The sequence below is a fragment of the Amphiura filiformis genome, chromosome 7 (assembly GCF_039555335.1).
Source record: "Amphiura filiformis chromosome 7, Afil_fr2py, whole genome shotgun sequence".
Classification (NCBI taxonomy): Eukaryota; Metazoa; Echinodermata; class Ophiuroidea; order Amphilepidida; family Amphiuridae; genus Amphiura; species Amphiura filiformis.
In genome coordinates this window covers 14,301,623-14,325,047 of record NC_092634.1, presented here as the reverse complement: position 1 = coordinate 14,325,047, position 23,425 = coordinate 14,301,623, and the positions used below count along the sequence as shown (strand labels likewise).

The window sequence follows — 23,425 nt, the reverse complement described above, 5'->3', positions numbered from 1 at the left end:
AACAATTATGAAATTATGCTATTTCACGTCAGTAAAGCCTTTGTTTTGTTAGACACGTCAGTAAAGCCTTTGTTCTGTTAGACAATGTGTATTTGACGGGTTGTAATCAGTCTTGTTAGCATTGTGTCACCATGCATCATGATCATGGTACATCAATTGCATGTCTTATCATACATGCACAAAATTGTGTTACTTAGTTTTCTGTTGCTTTGGCTGCAAGACTTATCACATGCCAATATAGATATTGTATCCATATAGTCACCAATAGTTGAATGATTGCATGTTAACTAATATGCACAAGATATCTCTTAGTTTGTTATTCAGTGTTTTATTTAAGGATTGCTTTTCAAAGATTCTCATTTACAATTATCAAGATTTGTTAAGAGTCAAAGACATTATGGTGCCCAATATGTTTGTATCAAGTAATATAGAAGTAATAATATGGTGCATTGTAAAGAAGGAAACATGGTTAAAGGTTTGGTCAAAATTCGGAATGCATTGACACTTTGGTCTTATGCGCTTTATATATGTAATTTGTTGATGTTAATACGCAATGCATTGTGGGACAGATTTTTGCAGTTTTGGGACACTTTGCCCTCTGACCTTTTTGGAAAATTTAAAAAAATTGGTTTTGTGCGTACAAAATATAATCTAAAATGTTTAACAAGTATGAAAACAAACCCCCAAAACATTGTTATTGAATGAATGAATTATTTAAATATTTTTAATGATAACATAATGACAATAATAAATTAATTAGAGGTTAATAACTGTGCATCGATGATTTGGAGGGCATTGTGAAAAATCTAAACATTTTGCCTTTGGAACCAAGGAATATCCCGATATTCCGAGGTCCAAAGCAAAATGTATAGATTTTTCACCATGCCCGACATTACCGATGCAAAGTTATTAACCTCATTCACAACCGTCACTTTGATCTCTTCTCTGTACAAAATAACACAAACCTTTGCTCAAAAGTTTGTAAAAATAGATGATTTTTACATCTTCCTTTTCCAAAAATCGATCAGGCTAAAACAGGACAACCAATATCAAAAGTGTGTATCACAATCTGTGCAAATATGGTAGCGTGCAATCCAAATACGGCAGCCAGCGTGCGCCTGTTTGTTCAACGACAATACAGCGCTTCATGGAGGTTACTAATATTTACTTTCTAACAATTATGCATTTTGCGGTCAATTGTGAGATAATGACCTTGATTTGTGTTCACGTTTTCACAATTAACTAAATGTAATTGGATTGCATGCATCATGTTTATTAATGAGGTTATGAATTAATAATAATTACAGCAATTTCCCCGATATGTCAGAGGTCAAAGTGTTCAAAACTGCTCTCAAAAACTGGAAATGACAATGGCGATTGGGCTTATTGAATTAGACTAACCTTTGTGGTTTGAATTTGAAGTTTTGATTAACAGACTTGTGCCGATTAAGTTTTGACACCAAACGTGTGCAGCATTTAGGCTATAAGATCAGCAAATTTTGACAGAAAAAGGAAATACCTTAGGATTTATCATGTTTAACTCGGGTTTGGGTATGAATTGAATATATTAAATCCTAGATTTGAAAGATATTATTAAAACAATTAGGGAACTGTTTTGAGTGTGTATATCCATGCTTTACTTTCAGATCAATGTGACAGTTACCAAAGCTTTTATTGACTATCTGAGGACATCACCTGTTGTGTTTGAAATATTTGGTCATTATCAGGCACATCCATTACACCATCAAAGCCAACAATTGACCAGGTAAGACTCATATTGGCTATCTGAGGACATGTGATATGTCATTTGAAAATATCACCATTTGTATTTAAAGTCATCATCAGATTCATCCATTATCATCAAAGCCAACAGTGTATAAGGTACGACTTATATTGGCTATCTGAGGACATAGAATTTTTGGATATCATCAATTGAATCATTAAAGCCAATAGCATATCAGGTAAGACTATATTGGCTATCTAGGGACATAGAATGAATTATTTGGCTTATTTACTATCTGAAGACCTACTTGGTTTGGCCATCTGAAGATGTCACAATTTGAATAAATTATTTGTTGTTATATGTGCATCCATTACATCATTAAAACCACCAATGTACCAGATAAGACTTATTTTGGCTATCTGAGGACCTGGGCTCTCCTACAATAGAGGACAAAAATTATCAGATGACATGTTATAAGATTTCGTATTCTTTTTCTTTATTACAATATTAGGAGTAAGTAGGTAGTACATCTGACATGTAATACAGTGGACACCATTGGCTGTTTCTCTAACATATATTGTTTATTTCATTGATACAGGTTGCGACCACTAAAGAGACATTTCCCGTCTTCTCTTCCTTTAGCTACACCTGGTACGTATAGTTGAGTAATGTCACGTCAATATATTTGATTTCTTTGCCATCCCCCTATATGTAGTGTATAAGGGGCTGTCTATAATTTTCATCAATTTCACTTGCGTTCAAAGCGTACGTAACTTTTTACCCCCTTGAATTACATACAAATAAAATGGCGAAGGATTTCCACGAGTACTACAAATGGCAAAATTGAGATATTGTATTAATTAATTAAATTAATTAAATTAAGTAATGAATAAAATCTTGGAAAAACCATGTTTTGTTCACTTTAATTTTTTATTACTCAAACAAATCATCATTTTCCTTACGTACACATGCCCTGGAAATTTTACCCCTCCCGCTTTCTACGTAAGTAAAAATTGCTATCCCCTGCATATTTTGAATCACAGTGATTTTGCACTAAAATGTTTACGATTTTTTGACAAATGCTGACAAACACCATAATGCATCTGTAAAGTTGTTTTGATCCATTTCAAAGAAGGTCACCTAAAAGCTAGTTAAATTCCTCCTTATAGCAAAGGTAAATGTGATCATATGCCAAATTTGGGGCTTTATATGTCCAAAAATAAAAATGACAAAATCCTCCATTAGATGTCAACCACTCAGAAGTTTTGACATAAGCTAAGCTGCAACAGACAACAACAAAAATGGATGTTTGTATTTACATATATTTCCTTTGTTGATTTCTCTCCTTAGTACCGTCTCCAAAGCTAGGATTTGTTAGTACGCCCAGCACTAGTCATCTACATTCCAGACATGATCTACTCATCTGGTTTGAAATAGAAGAATTAGCGCCCTCTGGAGAGTAAGTATTAACTTAAAAAACTTATCAAAATCAGAGTCATTGCTTGTGTGGGATGTGAAAATGTTCCTTCACAGGATAGAAAATAAGCAAGAAAATCTCATTTTCGAGAATGTACATGTAACATCATAAAAAGTTTTTTATTATACAATCACCAACTGTTCAAGATTAGACTTGAGGGCATGATCATTGTTTTTGTCTGGAATGTAACATCATAATGTTCGTTATTATTGATGAAATACAATCACCAAAATGTTCTGGTATGTATAAACAGGGTTCAGGTCAGGAATAGGGCATGATCATTGTTTTTGTCCTCAGCTCTGCTTTTGACATAAGCAAGCTCTGCTTAGGACATAAGCAATTGATCATGTTCTCAGTTCTTTTAATGAACTCCAAAATGAAACCACCACAATTAATCAACAATGTATGGATGTATTGAAACATTTGTATGAAATGAAAATGCTCCCCACACATTTTTTTTATTCAGAAATTTTGAGCCACTATAACTGGGGAGAGGAAAATTGTTAGAATTCTATCGGGAAATTATTTTAAAAATTCTACTGCTTCTGAAATGGCCTTGTAATGCCCAAATTGAAATGTGTGGGGCTTTTGCTACTTTTTAAGTATATAGTTGAAATTGGCAATATGGGTATGATTTAAATGAATTTTGTTCATGTGAGACATGATTTATTGACTTTCATTTTCAGGTACCTTCCAGCCTGTGTAGATCACAGTGATGAGTACCCATGCTGTGGTGTGTTACTCCTTCATCAAGGCATCCAAAGACGTCTGGCTGTCACCATAGTACATGAATCATCCAATGAACTCCTATGGAGAGATGTCAAAGAAGTTGTTGTAGGTAAGTTATCACATGTTGAATTGGGAGTATGGTTTTGAGGTGTTTCTAGCTTTCAGTCTCACATTGACTTGTTTTGTAAAGCCGCACATAAAAATAATACACGTGGAAATCAGAGTATAATCTGAACAAATTTTAATTTTTACCCAGAGCAGCCAACCCACATAAATGTTGGGAAAAATGTGCGCTGGCTGCTCTGCGTTAAGTTTAAAATTTGTTCATCCTATCAACCCAGAGAATTGAGTATAAACTGACCATTAGATAACAGATGTAGTCCTACTAATTCATGGCATATTGAATGGCCTAGGCAGAAGTCATTCCATATTTGCAAGAATATCCATCCCTTCAAGGTGAAATAAAAAACCTGATGTCAGATCTTTCCCAGGGAAAGATTATCCAATCTCCCTCGAAAGAATATGCTCTGATTAGAAGGTCTTGACGTCTTTTAACATCTGTTTAAAGGGGGGTGGTCTGATTGTAACACATAGTGTGTTCTACCTCTCTGTGAGGCCCATCGCCCAAACATTTTTATTCCATGTTTTGAGGTAAATAGCTCCATTAGTTTGGATTTTAGAAACAAAAAAGTGCATCACAGTGAAATGTCCAGAATGTATAGTTTCTGACTTGTTATATAATTAATCGACACATTATTTGGATCTTATGTTGAATTTTGGTGCTTCAGACTCATCTATTATCAATGAAAACTGATGGTTACCAATCATATTGATACAACTTGTAGTTAATACTTGTGTAACTTTGTGTGATTGTTTTACAGGTCGTATCCGAACCACACTAGAAGTGACAGAACCTGACCATGAATGCTCTGTACTGTCTCTCAATCTTCTCTCTTCTATGTATATACAACAACCTGGGGATGAAAGGTAAGTCAACTGAATCACATCATGGGTTTTTTCTTCATAATGATGAATCACAGATAACTACAAACAGTTCCTTTGTAATGTACCAACCAATGAGGGTAGCATAATCATGCTTGTGTGTTTTTCTTCAAAATAACATATCACAGATACTTCAAATGGTCCCTTTGAATTGTACCAACCAATTACGGCAGCATAAAACTTTATTAGTCATTATGAGCTCAGAATCTTGTACAAGGCACCAAGAATTTTGAAGGGAAAGCTAGGATAGAGCCATTTTATAATATTGGTTGTATTCTGTCGGTCGGACATCCGGGCTATCTCTAGTCTCGGGCCCAAACTGCATGTGGCTCACGGTTTGTTGGGTACAACAGAAACCAGCTGTGAAGGAGGCTACATAGCGATGTTGCTGGAGTGACATTCAATTTCGGAAAAAACGACACTCGACCATGAAATTTAATTTTAAGTTTGTCAGTATATAAACGGTAAATCAAGTAAGTTTCTTTCACTCTGAAGACTTAGAAACGGTTGTTTGATTCCACTGACTATTTGCGATTGAAATTTACATTACACCAATGACAGAAATCATCAACAAAAATCGAATCACGGACTTGTTTTCACTCGAACATCATCAACCGGAAGTGACGTGAAACGGACCGACAGAATATATTAATTTACTGGAGACTTGAATAACTGGAACATATATTTACAAGCACTTGTAACCTTACAACACCTTCTATAAATTAAAAGTTATTCATATTATTTATTGAACATAGGTACAACTTCCAACCATTCGCCGCTACTTTTCAACTATAGCAAAATGCTTTTACATAGCACAGTAATTTGTAAGGGCAAAATATTAGAAATCATAAAAATAGCTCAAGTCTACTGAAGAAAATAAAAGCTTAGAAAGGAGCACTGCAATAAATACAAATTACTGATTGTTTATTGACTTGACTCACTGTAATTTGTCTTTGTATATTTTTCAGGACAATGTTCCGTTTTTCTGCGGCATGGGATACTTCTCTTCACAACTCAGTCCTGTTGAATCGTACAACTCCATATGGTGAGAGGGTCTATCTTACCATGTCAGCTTATCTACAGGTAAGAAAAAGTGCAGTGATTTATAGTGCGCTATACACGGGTATAAGCCCACAAGCCTCAGCACACTTTACAGGAATTCGCTGATCACTGTGGCCCAAGACACACCTTATAAACCATTTAGCATCAATCAAGGACTTGCAGCTAAGAAGATTTATAATGCGCTACACACAGGCATTACCCACAAGCCTCAGCACACTTTACAGGAATTCGCTGATCACTGTGGCCCAAGACACAACTTATAAAGCATTTAGCATCAATCAAGGACTTGCAACTAAGAAGATTTATAATGCGCTACACACAGGCATTACACACAAGCCTCAGCACACTTAACAGGAATTCACTGACCACAGTGGCCCAAGACACAACTTATAAACCATTTAGCATCAATCAAGGACTTGCAGCTAAGAAAAACCTTATACATACCACAATAAACCATCACAGCCAGGATCAGCTCACCAGGTTCTCGTACGGTAACTAAGATAATAAGCAGATAGTTCCTTGCCAAGGGGAATCTCAAGTTAGCTTAATTATTGTAGGAGAGCAAACAAACAACGCAGTCAAATGCCTTACCGGTTGAGATAACTTGATTGTAAAGTAATCTTATTTTTTCCTGAATCTTTCCATTGGACAGAGGAGTATTATGGGTTTTTTTTCTATATTTCCTGAAATTTCTGTATTATACTTTCTTCCCATCTGAAAGGTATGATTGGAAAACTAACTTGTCTGTGCAAGTGAGAGATAGACTGAAGTGTCTTAAGATGTGACTTAAATCTTAACATTTTTCATTTCTTGCAGCTGGACAACTGTGGCCAGTCAGCATGTATTACTAAGGATTTATGTTTACAAGTGTTTGAGAGAGATGCTAGGATCAGCCCAGCTAGGTCATTACGTAGTCTGTTTACTGGGGGATACTACAAAGATATGGATTGGTGAGTGTTCAGAAAATTGTAAACAGACTTGTGTTTCATTCTTTGTTCATCCCAGCCCTTTCAGACCGTCTGAACAGAGCTTTAAGTGAGATGGTCTAATCAACAACCCCATCCTCTCTTTTCTCCAGTAGAAAGCCTGTATTTATCTCATTGACTCTGTAAATATTAGGGCTGAAAGATGTCTTGTTTGGATTTAGCCACATTGGGTTAACCCACATCTTCTTACACTTACTCTATTGGCCTTCAAATGGGGGATTCTGGTTGAAATCCATACACCCCCTATGGAAGATATTACCTTAATCTCCCACACAGGGAGTGAGAATTTCAAATGGGATTACCTGAATGGGTAACTCCATTTGAAATTCACACACCCTGTGTTACAGATTAAGGTAATGTCTTCCATATTGGGTGTATACTATAGATTTCAACTGGAAGGGCTAAATGCACAGGTTCTTTTATGAAAAGGGGATGAAATACTGGAAGGAAACTTGACAGGGAGGAGTGGGGGTCAAAGTCATAGTTAGAAATAGTATGATGAGGTTAGACCATCCTCCTTGAACCGGGACTCCCTATACTGCCATGTACAATGACGCCATCAGCTATGGGGAGAAAATTGGGGGTATTCGGGTCCTTGCCGATGGTGCGCGGGGACGAACGAAGACAATTCTGCATCTCATCTAAAGCATCTTGGTACTCACGTGCAGGTCCCATCAAGTGCATCTCTTAAATACGCCCATCATCCATGTTGCGCTTGCATGACAACGAATGCCTTTAAGTGCATTCCGAGACGAACTGAATACCCCCAGTATTTGCACTATGCCTGGTTCAAGATGGCGGTCGAGTCGCAGTTCTCCTTCTCTAATTATGTGCTTGTTTATAGTTTCATCAGCTAGTAATCAGCTGGAATTGTTAGGCTTTTACTACTACACCAGAAAGTAAACCCACATTAAGAGTGACATAGTTGACTAGTCTGGTCTACATTTTGCAAGTAGGCAAAAGTTCTGGAACTTTAATTAATAATTTGTGATGCTTCTGGCGTGATGTCACAAGACAACTCAAAATATATTGATATTAATCTGTGATGTCACAAGGCCCGCCGATCAAACTGTAACATTATATTTTTGGCCTCTGCACAAACAATGTTATTTTTTCCGGAAAATTACGGTGTGATGATGGCATAAGAATCTGCATGAATAACATCAATGCTTTATAATTAGGTAATGCCATTCATTTACAAACATTTATTTTGGAAATGTAGAAAATAAAAAACATAATGTTTAATATGATTCTAATAAAGACATCATATTCTTTGTGTTTCCATAGCAACCGTGTGACAGGTGTTTATGAGTTGGCGATGCGTCGTTCAGCTGAGGCGCTAAGTCCAGGTAAGTTTGTAATCGTCGCTTTTAGATGCTGCATTTTGCGCTTATCTCTTACCGTCTGCTTGTTGCACTTATTTTAATACAACATTCTTTAGCACCTCTGCTTGCCATATCTTCTTGCAATAGCTCTTCCTGCAATTATATCTTTGATTTGACTTCAGTAAAATACTTGAAGTCAACACTTTCCCAGGAATTTATATGAAGCTGATCTGAAGATAACTTTTCTGATTGAAATTTGTTATTCTGTTGCATGGTTTGACTAAATCTTGAGTGAAAAATGAAACAACTTCATAAGGTCCCAGGTTCAAATCCTGGATGATCAGTGAATTTTTCACTGGCTGTCATTTATGTCTGTGGAGTCTTGGGTTTAAAAAAAACCCTTTCTCATAACTTCACAACTTGAAGGCTTGCATTAAAATAAAAAGCCTCTCCCAAAAGTACAGAAATGGTAATAAAAAACAGAAATGAATCAAACCAATTGAAAACAACTTTATCACATCATAAATGAGAAGTTTATTTTCCAAAATCCCACCCTACACTGGTAGGACATATGACTGAGGCTCTCCCTTTACAATGCCCCCTACCAGTGCCCCATACTACGGGCTGTATCAAAATTACTGGTATCCATCAGTTTTGGTGTGTATTGAAAAGCCTGCTTCTTTCAAATGCAACATGAATCCTCTTGAAATGTTTAAAATTTAACCTCCAAAAATGATTAAGTGGATTTTTTGTTGCTTTTTAATGTGGCAGACTTCTTCATAACCACTACACATTGATTTGTACCAATCATTTTGATACAGTCTGTACAAGCTCCAAGACGCTATTATTATGTTCAATTATCTTAAACACAACATTTTGATTGTATAATTGAAAACTGTATTGTTCTTTCAAAATATCATGATAGAGAAACATTCTTATATCCAAGCATCTGATATGTTTTTCCATTTTCTACAAAAACAACAAATTTCTAAATGGCATAAAACCTGGGTACAGTCTTAAACCACAACAGCTGGTGCCTGACATCGTGGAGTGCATTTAGAAATTTGACCAAAATTAAATCCATTTTGATACATATATTCAAATGAAGAATTCTTTAGTTAGAAACCTGTTGGGTCTTGAAAAGAATTTTCTTTCATGATATCTTCAAAACATGATAACTTTTCAATATAACAATTCAAACTTTGTGTTTATATTAATTAAACATATGATAGTACCTCTGCTTAAATTAGATCTGATTTGTGCCTATGTGTTGATGTCAAGAGTAGCAGTAGTAGAAATCACCAATGCAGGCAGACAATGCTTAAGCTTAACCCAATCAAATTAGGCTATTCCAATTGAAATCCATACACCCCTATGGAAGTCATAGCCTTAAATCTTTTACACAGGGAGTGTGAATTTCAAATGGGGACACCTAAATGGGTGACACCATTTGATATCTACACCCCTGTGTGGAGATTAAGGTAATTTTTTCCATAGGGTGTGTATGGATTTCAACTGGAATAGTCCATTGTCTAGTTGATGGACAGGTATTTTAATCTGAAATACCAAATATAATCATTTTGAACAAGTAGTACATTTTATCAATTTGTGCCTTAATTCTTACAATTTTTGTCACATGTGTTTAATACATTTTTGCGATAGTCATGTGATTTTTGTTATTAATGTATGTGTATTTCCTCTACACTTAATAATTAGTTAATATTTAAGAATGCCAGTTCTATATAAGTACATACTGCCATATATGAAGATTTTGTTATCATTTTTCAAAAATTGTCATCCAATTGTTTGTACCCCCTTAAAAGATTAAACATTTCCCATTAAAAATAAAATTGATAATATTAACAAAAGTAATTATTTGAAGTAGGAAACACTCTATGCAAATCAAAAAACATTAAAGTTCATATTTACTATGTTTGGAATAATATTCAGAAAAAAGAACAAATGCAGAAATAAAACAATTTTGTCACATAATATAGGTTTTTGTGTTAAAATTACATATCTAAGATCTGGCCCAATATAGGATATATTGTATCTTAAAGCCCTCTAACCCTAATTTTAAATTTCCTTCAGTGCCCCTTAAGTTTTTCTTGTTCTCCTTCTAATTTCTCTTTGTCTTTCTCAATTGCTAATATTCTTGTTACCTTTATTCCTGAGTACTGAGATAGAACCAGAGTATTTTGAGTATTTCTGAGAGTAACTGCATGACTTTCTATAGCACCAACTAGATTTAGATTCAGACCAATTTATACTTCTACACTGCTCAAGATTTTTACTTACCAGGAGTACTTTGGCCGGACCTTGGGCATTTTGTCAGCTGTGCTTTACGCTTGCACCTGATATCCTAATTCAACTTGCTGAGTGATGATGTCATATGTTCTGATGACATCAATTTTTATCATATCGTATGGCTCTCCTCATTCATATGTCTAGATGACATCAAATTATTGTAGCAAGTTGTGCTAGACTGGGTGTCTCTGTTCAGATTTGGGCCCCCCTCCTGTTTAATATGAATAGCGCTTCCGTGCTAATTTGATGATGTCATATGTGTACATCCATATCAAAACGATGCACTTGTCGGCTGCTACATGTGTCTCATTTCACATGATAGCTAGGAACAAATACCAGACTCGTCCCAAGTGGAGGTCCCTTCAAATCATCCCAAGTCACATGGTTTAGGAATACAGAGAACATTCCTTAAATTAACCATGTGACTTAGGGATAAGTGGAAGTGACCTCCACTTGAGATGAGTCTGGTATTGGCTCCTAGCTATCATGTGAAATGAGACGCATGTAGTAGCCGACAAGTGCATCATTTTGATATGGATGTACACATATGGACATATGATGTCATCACTCAGCAAGTAGATCTAGATGTCAGGTCATAGGGTAAACAACAGCTGATGATGCCCAAGTCTAGGCAAAAGTACAAATAGTGAGTAAAAATATTTGGTAGCGTAGAAGTTTAAATTTCTCCAGTTTGACCATTCTCTACCTATGAATTTACATGATGTTATAGATTTAGATTGTGTCCGTCATTTGTTTGTTTGTTTGTGTGATGAGATTAGTAGAATAGAAAGTGTTGTCTGATAGTGTATGGTTTATACAAATAAATAACATTTGTTGATATAAATTTTGATTACTTATTTACAACGGTCTGTTCACCAACATACCACATTATCAGCATAGTATAGCAATAGGTTATCAGGAGATTTTCATGATTTCATATGTATGTTAATTCTGCCGTGGTGGGCTGTTATGCCTAAATATAGTCACAAGTCTTTATGGAAAGGTAGGATTTAGTGTATTGTAAGTTGATGCATTTTCTAACTGGATGACGGTGGTCACTGGCTCTGAAATTTGGGACGCCAAAAGTGTTTTACTCAAGAAAGGACTTTCTTTGAAATTTTGCACCAATTTCATTTTCATTGCAACGTACAGACTCAGAATAAACAGTGGTTTACATGGGGTGGATGTAGAGCTTTTACAAATCAGGAAGTAAAGATGATGGAAACATCAAAGTTCTGCTAAAACTTGGCAATTTTGTACGTACAGTACACATTCATTCACCTAAGTTCATTCACCACAGAGTCAGAATTTTGGCGAGAAACGATTTGCGTGAATCAAAGTTGATTTTTGCAAACTTTTGTAGTTATACAGAAGTTGATTTGCAAGAACCAAATGATTACCGTAAATTTATTCTGCAAGAATCAGGATTGATTCTCGCACTTTTGGATTAAGCCACTTGAATTTCCTACAATGTGGTCAACTGGTGAACAGACGACATATATTGCTACATGTGACAGATTTTATGTGCAGTTTGCTATTTAATCTTGCTTACTTAGAAACTTAGACATTTTTACCGTAACAAACTAACTACAAGACAGGATAACAGATACAATAACTGAAACAAGTCATTTATTTATTTTTACCGCTAGTCTGCTGAAACAATGAGGCATTCTCTGAATATATGTATTGAATTTCTATTCATAATACAACTTTTTCATAGTGCACATAATGTAATCTGTTAGTGATCAATTTGAAAATTGTAGGAAATTTGGGGGAAGGGAGGGATAGGATTTTCTTTGTTAAGTGATTGCGTATTTACCATCCAGTGATTGCATATTTACCATCCTTCAATATGAGGATTCACTGCGTAGGGACAGTCATGCAATAAGGTATGTACAACTGCTTCTTGAGAGAAATCTATTCCTGAATTAGTTTATACATATTCAAGATGGTGTTTCATGATTTAGATAGCGAAGTTCATAAGAGTAAATTCTGAAGTACAAGTTAAGCTCCGAATATACACAAGTTGGCGATCTGTGTGTGATTTTAAACTATGTTTTAGATACATTTCATACACTCTTAAATAGCAAGAACCAATCTGAGCAAGCATGTTCTTCTTGTGTATGAAATAGGTTAATGAACGCGTATTACTTGTTGCTCGAGAAATTAGACAAAATAATGCACTTGCGCTGATGTTGATGTGCCAAATCACTCCCCCTTTGGGGCTCGTGTATTAGACGCATCAACATCAGTGTGTGTGCATTATTTTGTCTAATTTATCTCCCAACAAGAAGTACACGTTCATTAACCTTTAAGTAAATTATGCATTTAGCAATTAGATCATAGATTAGTTTAATGTCATTTGTAGATCAAAAAGGAGGGAAAGAAGGGACTTAGAAAATAGTGTCCCATTCTGGAAAGAGTAGCTATATTCAGAGAATGCCAAGGTGTTACTAAACTAATTTTGTTGCACCTATATAATTCTAACCTGCTTTCTGTATATTTCTTTCTGCCACTCTACACTTCCATGCCTTCATCGTGTACCTGAATGACCTTTGACCTTTAACCCAAGGCAAATCATTCAGTATACATGACCTACGGGAACTCCTCGAATCCACATCCCCCATCACTAACTCGCCACATTTGAGTGGTAAGATTAAATACAGGGGGTGCTCACCCCCGTAGATAATAGGGAGAGCCAAGAGTCAAAAGTCTGATTGATCACGTATACACATAGATTTGTTTTCACTATCTATTGTTGCATCTGTGATTTGGTAACCATGGTAACAAAGCACCACTGCAAATTGTGCTTTTATGCAAATGATATGCTTGCAGTGTTTCTAGATTCAATTTCAGTAATTGTATGATTTTCACTTTGTACGTCACTGTAAATTGCAACATGCAAACGTCCTTTGCTAAATTCACCTAATGCTTTTCGTTCCATGGACCAGATCCGGCCTTTACAAATAAATTCCTCCTGCATGCTGAGTGCTACTGACTTAATTAAATATACTTCAATGAAAGTTCAAATTGATAATGCATGTAAACTGAATTTAATGTTTTTTTATTTAACATGCCTCTTATAAATTTTGATTTTTTTTTCTTCTTGGTCAATCTTTCCTGATCAAACAATTTCTTTTACTAACAATATTCCTTATTAAGGTTAGCCAATTTATGTTAATGGTAAATGAAGAATAGTTTATGTGACAAGTCTACTTCTATTCTCAAAAGTACAAATACCAATTATTTGTATCTGGGGACTGGTAATGTTGTACTTGTTACTGATATGAGACATATTCATGCATAGAAGACATATTTTTAAGACTGAGAGTGTAATATGTTTTCAATATTTTGGGATAAAAATACCAACAGGATTATATCATAGTATATTTTAAAATATTTCAAACAAGAAATTTACCTTTTGAATCTCCATAAGAGTGTAATTGAAATTGGGCTGTTCCAGTTGGAATCCATACATTCACCTATTGAAGACACAACCTTAATCCCTCACACAGGGAGTGTAAATTTCAAATGGAGTCACCCATTCTGGTAACCCCATTTGAAATTCACACTCCCTGTGTAGAAGATTAAGGTCATTGTCTATCATAAGGGGTGTATGGATTTCAAATGGAATAGCGCATTCTTTATTGAGGACTGGAACAATCATATCAAGATTTAATTTTGAATCCAGGAAAGGTTTTTATTTAGAAAAAAAATGAGGGACTAATAGTAGTCCCAAGTATCAAAAGTTAATCCTTACATGCAGTAGCAATCTTCCTTCCTTTCCTCCGCATATTTGTTACAAATTAAATTCAATTTCTTCCCTATTTTCTCCCGTATGATAAAGGGGACAATTCGTAGATTGGTAAGAGATGATTGTCCCGTACAATTTCCTCTCCTTCATATTCTTTTAGTTTTCTTATAGTTTTTATTATAAAGATTTTAATAGATCATGTAAAGGTTGACCTTACAGTTTATCAGCATTGTTGTTGCAAACGTTCGATAGAATGAGCAAAGGTCACATTTGAAAGAAGAATTTGCAGGGGGTACCGTAGCCAAACTGTTCCTCTTTTCTAACATCTTTTTCATAATATGGATAACACCAAGTTACAAATTATGTAACTCTAGCATGGAAATTGACTAATCTTTTCATTACATAAAATAACATCAAGTTACAAATTCTGTAATCTGAGCATGGGAATTGACTTGGCATGTTTGTTCTGTTCTTTTCACTCACATTCTGGCTATATGCATCATGTCAGTCTTAGGTAGGTTTTGATAATCACCAAGTCTTCCATTTTATCATCAATATTTTTATTTTGTATACCGATGTGCTTGGCATCCATGCAATGTAGTCCTCAAAATATCTTTTGGGTATTACGTCAAAACATATTATGGCAAAATTTCTGTTGGGTAAAATTGTCAGGTTGAATGAGATCAGGGATCGGGTTGAACATCAGATTCAAAATGAAAGAAAATCATGGTACTTTAAATTTTACAGGAAAGTAGCATTAGTTCAGTTATAGAGCTCACTGGTTTCTCAATCTGAACTGAATTAAGACACTCAATATATCAAGTTTAAGTGCATACTGTTGCCAGGATGCACCAGTCAGGGCCTCAAATTCGGCAACGATCAGAATCAATTCTCGCAATAATTCTCCCAAATTTAGTTTGCGAGAATCAGAATTGATTTTGCCCAAATCACATGCATTCTATATGCCGTAAGTTACAATGATCAGTCAATTCTCACTGGATTCTTTCCAGATGAGTTGGTGAGAATCAGTTTTGATTCATGCAAAGTGTGACGAAATTGAGCCCCTGAACAGTTTTGTGATGTTCAACCAGTTTACGGCATTATTAATAGGACCTTAAATATAATGTTTTATTACAAAATGTATGAAATATGAAATTAATTTCATAAAGCAATACTTTGCCTTTCATGAATCATACCATGAGAGTCTAATCACAAAAGAGATCCCAATGCTAGAAGTATATACCTGCTATTATATTTTAACCAGATTGTGCATTGGATTGTCTGATATCAGATATCCTGTATAGTTGTACTATTACTTACTTCTACAGTTCCAAGACTTCATAAAAAAGGTTTAATAATATGACAAGTAAACTAATTAGACAAGTACAACTGAAAGGCTTTTCAGATATCTTTGCGAATTATTCATATTGATATTAAGATTCAAAAACTGATCTCAAGACCTGGCAGTTTTGCCTCTAAATGTAACTTGTTTAAAAGACACAAAAATACATTCTAAATTTATTTTTTAACCCCAATTATTTTAAGTCATTTTTAGTACATTTGCCTTCTATATAACCACATTTCCCAACATTTTGTACACCTAGTTTCCCTATGTATATAAGCCTCATCACATAATCCCAAGCATTGCTGTAATCTGTGCTTCAACTTCAAACTGTCATATCTTGTACTCCAAAGGCAAGGTTGCCAAAAATTATCAGCCCAAATTTGTAGGTCAAATGGTGGAAAAAAGTATCCCAGTATGTCTCTTAATTATACCATTGGTTTCTGTGGGAGAGGAAACTAGTGAAATCACAGGGGCCAATGTTAAAAAGTTGCCCAGTTGCTTTGTATGCTGTGAATTCTTGCATATTCGTGAAGGCCGATCGTTCGGTAATGCGTGTCTAACAAATCACACCGTTGCGTGTTTTCACTTTGTGTGATGTGTGGTTTTATGTTTACATGCAGTAGGCGCATAGCAGTTTCGTATGTTGCCCTTCTTGGAACGTTGGCCCTTGTTAACAGGAGATGCTGAGACTTGTGTCTGTTGAAGATTGGTCTAAAGATGTCTTTAGTTTATGGGTGTGTACTACTCAAAGTAGTCAGGGCCCTAGCAAGGGGGCAATGGCAACCATTACCACCCAAATTTGAGTTATTTGGTATAAAACATTATTTTGGCTGCTCCAATTCTTGATGGCCATGCCAATATATTCAACCTTACAACGGCCCTGAGAGTATTGTTACAAAGATAATTTTACTGAGATTATTTGAATTTAACTCAAGAGTATGACAGTTTGAAGTGACAATGTGCATTTTGCCATGTGATCATCCACTAGCTTTCCTGTTCACAAACATTTCCTAAATCTTTACCCTATATTCCTTGCTTTCTCCTTATAAATCTTTAAAAAGAATCAGAAAAGTAGGAATGAAAACTATTTTTGGGAGACCCTGTAAAATCCATTCAATGTGGGAAATAGTAATATGTAATAACTGATCGAAGTCAACTTTTGACTCTTTGACACTCCCTCTATGTTTTTAACAATTTAATGTGTAAGTCTAGTTATATGTGGTTTTGTCATTGACTTGTTTGTTGGTTTGTGATTTCTCTACTCCACTTATGAACACGTAGGCACAGAGATTGTCTATTTTAGTTGTAGGTTGGTATTAGGACTTTGCCATAATAATAGAATGTCACCCACCTAGCACAAAATGTAACTGCTTAGTTTTATAACCGACATTGCTCGTAAGTTGTGCAATAAAACAAAAACTGAAATATACATTTTGTTACGGTGGATATCTTTTTTAATTTGACACCTCGTTTATGAAAATTGAGCAAAAAAACAACAGAGATCTTGGGTCGGAAAATCTATTATAGTCTAAATCAAAAGTGACATTTGATGAGATTGCAATGGGCATAATACAGGAAGTGTGTGTTTATGCATGGCTACAATCATTTTACCTGGATATCCATGCCATGATATCCCATTGCACAAAGCAGAATCTCGGCCGAGTTACAAAGTTACCACAATAGAATTGCTGTATTCTGTGTGGTAGTAACTGGATAGTTATCTAAGATTCTGCTTGCTGATATCTCATTAACAACTTCATGAGGTGTCACTTTTTATTTGGATGGTAACAGACTTTCTGGCCCAAGGTTCTATCATTTCTTGGCAAATTTGATTATAACTGAGGTATGAAATTAAATATGACATTTTCCATAACAAAATGTATATTTCAGTTTTTGTTTAATTAACAACTTCGAGCAATGCATGGTGAGTTATAAAACTGAGTAGTTAACTTTTTGTGCCAGATGTACTTCTTAGCATAAATATGGTGTTACAACTTGTGTTAACAGTGGCATTCCAGATGTAATGTAATAGCAGTTGCAATATTGATAGCTGTTAAAACAAAATAAATAAAAAATAAAATAAACAAATAAAAAGTATTTATAGATACAGGAGAGAATAGCTGAATGCATAACAGGCAGTGTGACATCATTTTACACTGGGTTATATAATAAATACTAGTAACTCAAATGTGTTTTTTGGATTTAATTAATGGTGGATGCATGTGCATGTCATGAGTTTTATTATACTGATGTTTTCTGTCAAAGATTTGAATAACAATTAAAAAATATTTTTCGCATAAAACTTGGGGAAATAGTATACACAAGCATGTGAATTAAGTAAATGTTGAATTTAGGTCAACCATAACAGTATGTACCATGAATATAATGGACTAGTCCAGTTGAAATCCATATACCCCCTATGAAAGACATGACCTTAATCTCCCACACAGGGAGTGTGAATTGCAAAGGGTTACCAGAATAAAACTCCATTTGAAATCTACACTCCCTGTGTGGGAGATTAAGGTCATGACTTTCATAGGGGGTGTATGCATTTCAACTGGAATAGCCCAATCTATCTATTTAAAGGTGGGTGATCTGATTTACAGCCTCATTCCCAAGCAGTGCTGGTCAGTGAAATTGTATCCCCTCAATAAAGAAAGATTAAACTAACCTACTTTACAACCTTATAAAAATGAGATTTTGGCATCGGAAGAAATCTCATGTTTTTCTCATAATATCAGTAAATATTTTTATGCCTAGAATATGTGTCCTTTATATGGTATGAGCAGAAAATGACAGCCTTGTCCCAGATGGTGGTATGCCAGTCCTATTCTATGGGCCAATTGACTTGGCTTATAAGATCCAAACTGATGTTAGCAATTGAACTCAAAACTTGGAATCAAATTGTTTTGGTGATAGACCTCCATGTAAGGTAGAAAATACCATATGACAAAATCAAACCACCCACCTTAAGATTGTGTATCAGTTCTGTGGTTCTATTTTGGTAGGTTGCATGTGTTTGGTACTAAATATTGAATAATAGTAATAGAGTGGATTCTGCAAAATTCAGTAGGCAACAGGTGTCTGAACAAATTACTTTAGGATTTTGTTGGACAATGATCATACATTTGTGAACATATATCAAGCAAAATCAGCCGTAAGTCGAACATATTGATTTTAAGATATAGCTGAATGAAGAAAATATTTCTTTTTGGTTTCGATTGTTTTGAACTGGTTGTCCAATTTCAATGGGGTTGTCTGCAAAATGTAGCTTTGCAAATGCTTGTTACAATCCTATAAGAAACTGAAAATCTAGTATGACTGACTTCAGACTGATTTTGCTATCACACACCACATATTGAGCTCTCTGTTCTCAGTAACAAAAATTAAATAATTTTGTGCTATTTTTTCTCTTCTCTGTGAAGAGTGTGTAAATAGTATGCTGATTTTATCTTTGTCTGGTAGAACTTATACTGTTATTATGTGTTCAATGCATATTTTCATGTGCCCTGCAAGAGTGAAGCATAGGACATCTCTTCATATAGAAAAAAAATGGCCTGACACACTGGAGGGAGAGATAATCATTACCTGCTCCAATCTCCCAAGGATAACCATGAGTCAAAGAAATTGCAAGGGGTTAAATCTCTTCCTCAGACATCTTGAGAGCTTGGACGGATTCCCAATGGGTTTGAATTCTTATGACAGTCCACCTAAGCTTGTTTATCTTATGCTAAAATCTGCAAATTAACTTTTTTAACACAGCAAATGTTGAAAATGTTGGCAAAAGTTTGGCAAAATTGGGAAACATTTTGAAACAATTACCCATCCATATACCAAAATCAGCCTACGAAAAAAGGGCTAGTGATATACCAAATGGTGGAAAATGAGACATGTTTAACACATCCCGTATGGTCATTTGTACTAAGTACCCACCATGGGCATCCATCATATGCTACAAGGAATTTGGGTAGGGCAAAAAAATATTTTTGTCAGATTCTCTCCTGTCTGCTACTTTTGTATGTAGTACTCATAAGTAGTAATCAAAAATTGGAAATGTACCAAGCAAATAAAATCTCTCCTGTTTAGGACAATGATATTTGCATAATCAAACCATCTAATCGTACATCTATAGTTAATTGGTATCTCATCAACATATTCTGTTATTTCTTAAATCAAAGGCACACAGAGACGACTCGTAAGGTCATAGACACTTCTGGGCAATATGTGAGAGGCGAGGAAAACCTGCAAGGCTGGCGCCCTCGTGCAGATTCGCTCATCTTGGATCATCAGTGGGAATTGGAGAAGCTTAACAGGCTGGAAGAGGTAAAGGAGAGAAAAACTCGGGTCAACTTTTTTCTGTTGTTTCATATTTTTTTGGTAATGTACATCCTCTTTAGGAAATTGGTGCAAGATAATATAAATATTCTAATACAAATTTGTTTTTGTGTGTTTGGTTTAATTGCAAAGTTTATGAAAGGGAAGCCCTTCCATTACCTGAAATAGGAGTAGGTTTGAAACTTGACCAATTTTTAAGCATATAAAATATGTAAGATTAACTTAATATAAACTTGTTGTTATCATTTTTCAGGTATAAATATTATAATTGGTGACAAAGTAAATATACAGGTGTTAAGGTCATAGAATATGTAAATATAATTTCTTTCACTTACTTTTGTTATCTTTTCCACCAGGTCGAGAAGGCTCGCCATTTACTCATACTCCGCGACAAGATTCAACAAGAACAGTACAACACCCGCATGGAGAGTGATATGGGTGCAAACGTGACAGAGTCTGAAACCACATCATCTCTAGATAGTACTCTATCCAATGATAGCATTGTAGACAGAGAGAGAGCTCTCATGGATAAATGCCTCAAGTTGCTTATGCAGAACCAAGCACCATTGCTAGCACCACCAGCAGTCAAGGTAATTTGCATCCTAACCTTTGCAGGCCCCCATACAACATATGTGACATGATCAAGGGGAATGAGTCACATGTCAACCCTGGTCAAAAATGAGTTTTACACATATTTCTAAAAAGGACACTTAGAGCTTTCAGAAACTGAAAACCCCATGTTGATACAAGTTTTCTTTGAGAAGTTATGTCAATTTATCAATCGCTGAAAACAATATAAAACAAAAGAATTTTAACACTTTCTTTGTTAATATCTCAAAATCAATATTAGCGACATCCGACTCATTCCCCCATACAAATTACTAGCTCATGCTTAAAATGTCTTCATGGAGGAGCAACAGGTGGACCATTTGTTTTTGAAATGACCATACATACCAGGGACACACAATACATGAAAAACTAATTTGTATAGTCCCCATCTTGAAAAGTAGTGCTTTGCATATGACTTGCTCAATTAGCAGTTTGTGCAAAGTTTATTACAAGCTTGAATGCAGTTATTTTTTTAATGGACCTTTCCATTTTGTATGCAAAGTCTACAGAGATAAAACTTGGAAAAGGCTAGAAAGTGTGCTATAACCTCATTTTTAGGCAATTTTAGGCACTCAAGGGCTCACAATAAAAGAACCACATGTAATTGTGAAACTAATGTCTTTATCAAGTATGAATGTACCTTAGTGGTTATGAAACAAAGGTGCATTATAGAATTTCCAGTAATGTTGTTATTCTCAATAACCTGCAAGCTAACATTTTGTTTAAGAACCACATTATTTTGCCCAATTAACTTTGTTTTGCTCTAACCAAGGTTTGAGTTGCTCATTAATTTGTTATTTTGGTTGTTGTCCTGTACTGATACCATTCATCAAACGGTGTACCAACACTAATAAGAATAAAGAATAACATAGAATTTAAAATTATTATAAAATATTTTCACCACCAAATGATTATTGAGAAAAGAGTAAAAAGTGATTTTAAATCCCGTTTAATATCCCTCTTCGGCTAGTGTTGAACTGTAACAACAACATTATTACTAACCAAATTAACAAACTAACCATTTGCTTGTATGTGTGTTTTCCCATCTCCTCCACTAATACCCATAATGCAAGGTAACTGAACCTAGTGGCAATGCTCCTGGCATCACTCTACAGACTCCAGATGATGAAATTGAAGAACCAGAAGAGACCCAACCAACCACACCAGAAGAGAAGATGAAGACATCAAGCTCAGCACCAGAACTTCATAAGCTATGTCCGTCCCCATCCAAGAGAAGACTCCCTGTGCCAACTGATCTTCCAGGAATCCAGACACAGGATATGGTGAATGACTGTTCAGATAAGAAGGGGTTAGGGAGATCATTGTTTGTACCAGAGGTGGAAGAAGTAAGAGTAAGGTAAGGACAATTTGATTGTTCAGTCAAAACCGTTTTGGTTATATAATGACTATGGAGGTTGACATTATCAAATTTTTGTGGTGCAGGTTTTTTGGTTTTTTGCCATTGTCACTGCTGTATGTGATGAATCAGATAAGTCAGTTCACAGTTTATATAGGGATGGCTTATAGTTGTTTGGTATTTTTCAGTATGCACAAATTGCAATGAAATGCATCTGACAGGGCTCATGCATAACATTTCTATCAAGTTGCCTGGTGACCCAGATTAAACCAGTTACTATGGTTCATAATATTTTTATTGCCAGTATACGGTCCCTGGCTCAACTATATAATTAGCATTGGGCTATGCGTTACTTCGCAAACATGATATTTTATTTAATCTTAAACATTTCTTCTGTATCTGCATGAGTAGGAATTATCCACAGTATTTCCAGTAGTCCTAAGTGCCCATTCAACATTTACGCTTTGGAAATTTTGCCCCTGGCTTGGTAGACCTGGTACACCCCTGACTAAAGCTGTAATATCAGACTTATACATCTCATTTTCTCATGACTACTGATAAACTATGATGAGTGCTGATGCTTATATTTTGCATCAATTGCAATCATATCAAAGAGCTCATTTTGATATTAGCAAAAACGTTGTGTGGACAATATTAATGACATACTGTATAATTTTTGCTTCCCATATCCTAGTCCTGTGGTGTCAAGAAGAGGTTACATTAATTTCCTAGAAGAGAAAGGTGCTGGTTGGGTAACTAAGTATGTAGTGGTCCGTCGTCCATACGTGTATATCTACAACAATGAGAAAGATCCAGTGGAAAGATCCCTGATTAATCTAGCATGTGCTCAGATTGAGTACAGTGAGGATCAACAAGCTATGCTCAGGGTAAGTACTAACAACCCTAGTCTTTCTTTTTTACTTCTTCAGTGCCATTTCTTGGCTAATTCATCTTTTGTTTTATTTACTTAACTCTCTATCAATGCCTGTCTGTCCCATCTTGTCATGTCATATCTTTTGGTATATCCTTGGTGTAAGACATACACGAGCTATCAATGTCTGTCATATTCATATTCAATTTATTTCCATCTGTCTGTCCCATCTTGTCATGTAATATGTCTTTTGGTGTATCTTTGGTGTAAGACATTCACAAGTTAGTGTAAAGACTCTATTGATAAATTAAACAGCTTACAGGATACAGCTGTATAATCCTTATGTACAATTTCTGTGCTAGGCTAATTCTGTGCAGTTTTACATGAAGGAGAAACCTGTCATGTGTTTTTCTCACTCTGTCATGTGCCTCTTCCATTGTTTTGTTCTTTCTTTTCATATTGTTCTCTTTATCTGTATGTTTCTATCCATCTGTTTCTCTCTTTCCCCTCTTTGTCCTACTGTCTCTGTGTATGACACCCTTT

The 23,425-nt window shown here is 35.3% G+C and overlaps 1 protein-coding gene across 1 annotated transcript in view; it reads left to right on the top strand.

Moving 5' to 3' along the window:
• The window catches only part of LOC140157661 (kinesin-like protein KIF1A), a 204,542-nt gene that overhangs the window by 176,782 nt on the left and 4,335 nt on the right, over positions 1-23,425 (top strand). Inside the window, exons 27-40 of the mRNA XM_072180901.1 lie at positions 1,647-1,765; positions 2,322-2,374; positions 3,074-3,182; positions 3,887-4,038; positions 4,811-4,916; positions 5,900-6,014; positions 6,810-6,943; positions 8,267-8,328; positions 13,184-13,261; positions 14,332-14,340; positions 19,897-20,033; positions 20,402-20,635; positions 21,728-22,011; positions 22,706-22,898. Coding sequence (XP_072037002.1) covers positions 1,647-1,765; positions 2,322-2,374; positions 3,074-3,182; positions 3,887-4,038; positions 4,811-4,916; positions 5,900-6,014; positions 6,810-6,943; positions 8,267-8,328; positions 13,184-13,261; positions 14,332-14,340; positions 19,897-20,033; positions 20,402-20,635; positions 21,728-22,011; positions 22,706-22,898 — 1,785 coding nt within the window. The remainder of the gene's footprint in view (positions 1-1,646; positions 1,766-2,321; positions 2,375-3,073; positions 3,183-3,886; positions 4,039-4,810; positions 4,917-5,899; positions 6,015-6,809; positions 6,944-8,266; positions 8,329-13,183; positions 13,262-14,331; positions 14,341-19,896; positions 20,034-20,401; positions 20,636-21,727; positions 22,012-22,705; positions 22,899-23,425) is intronic.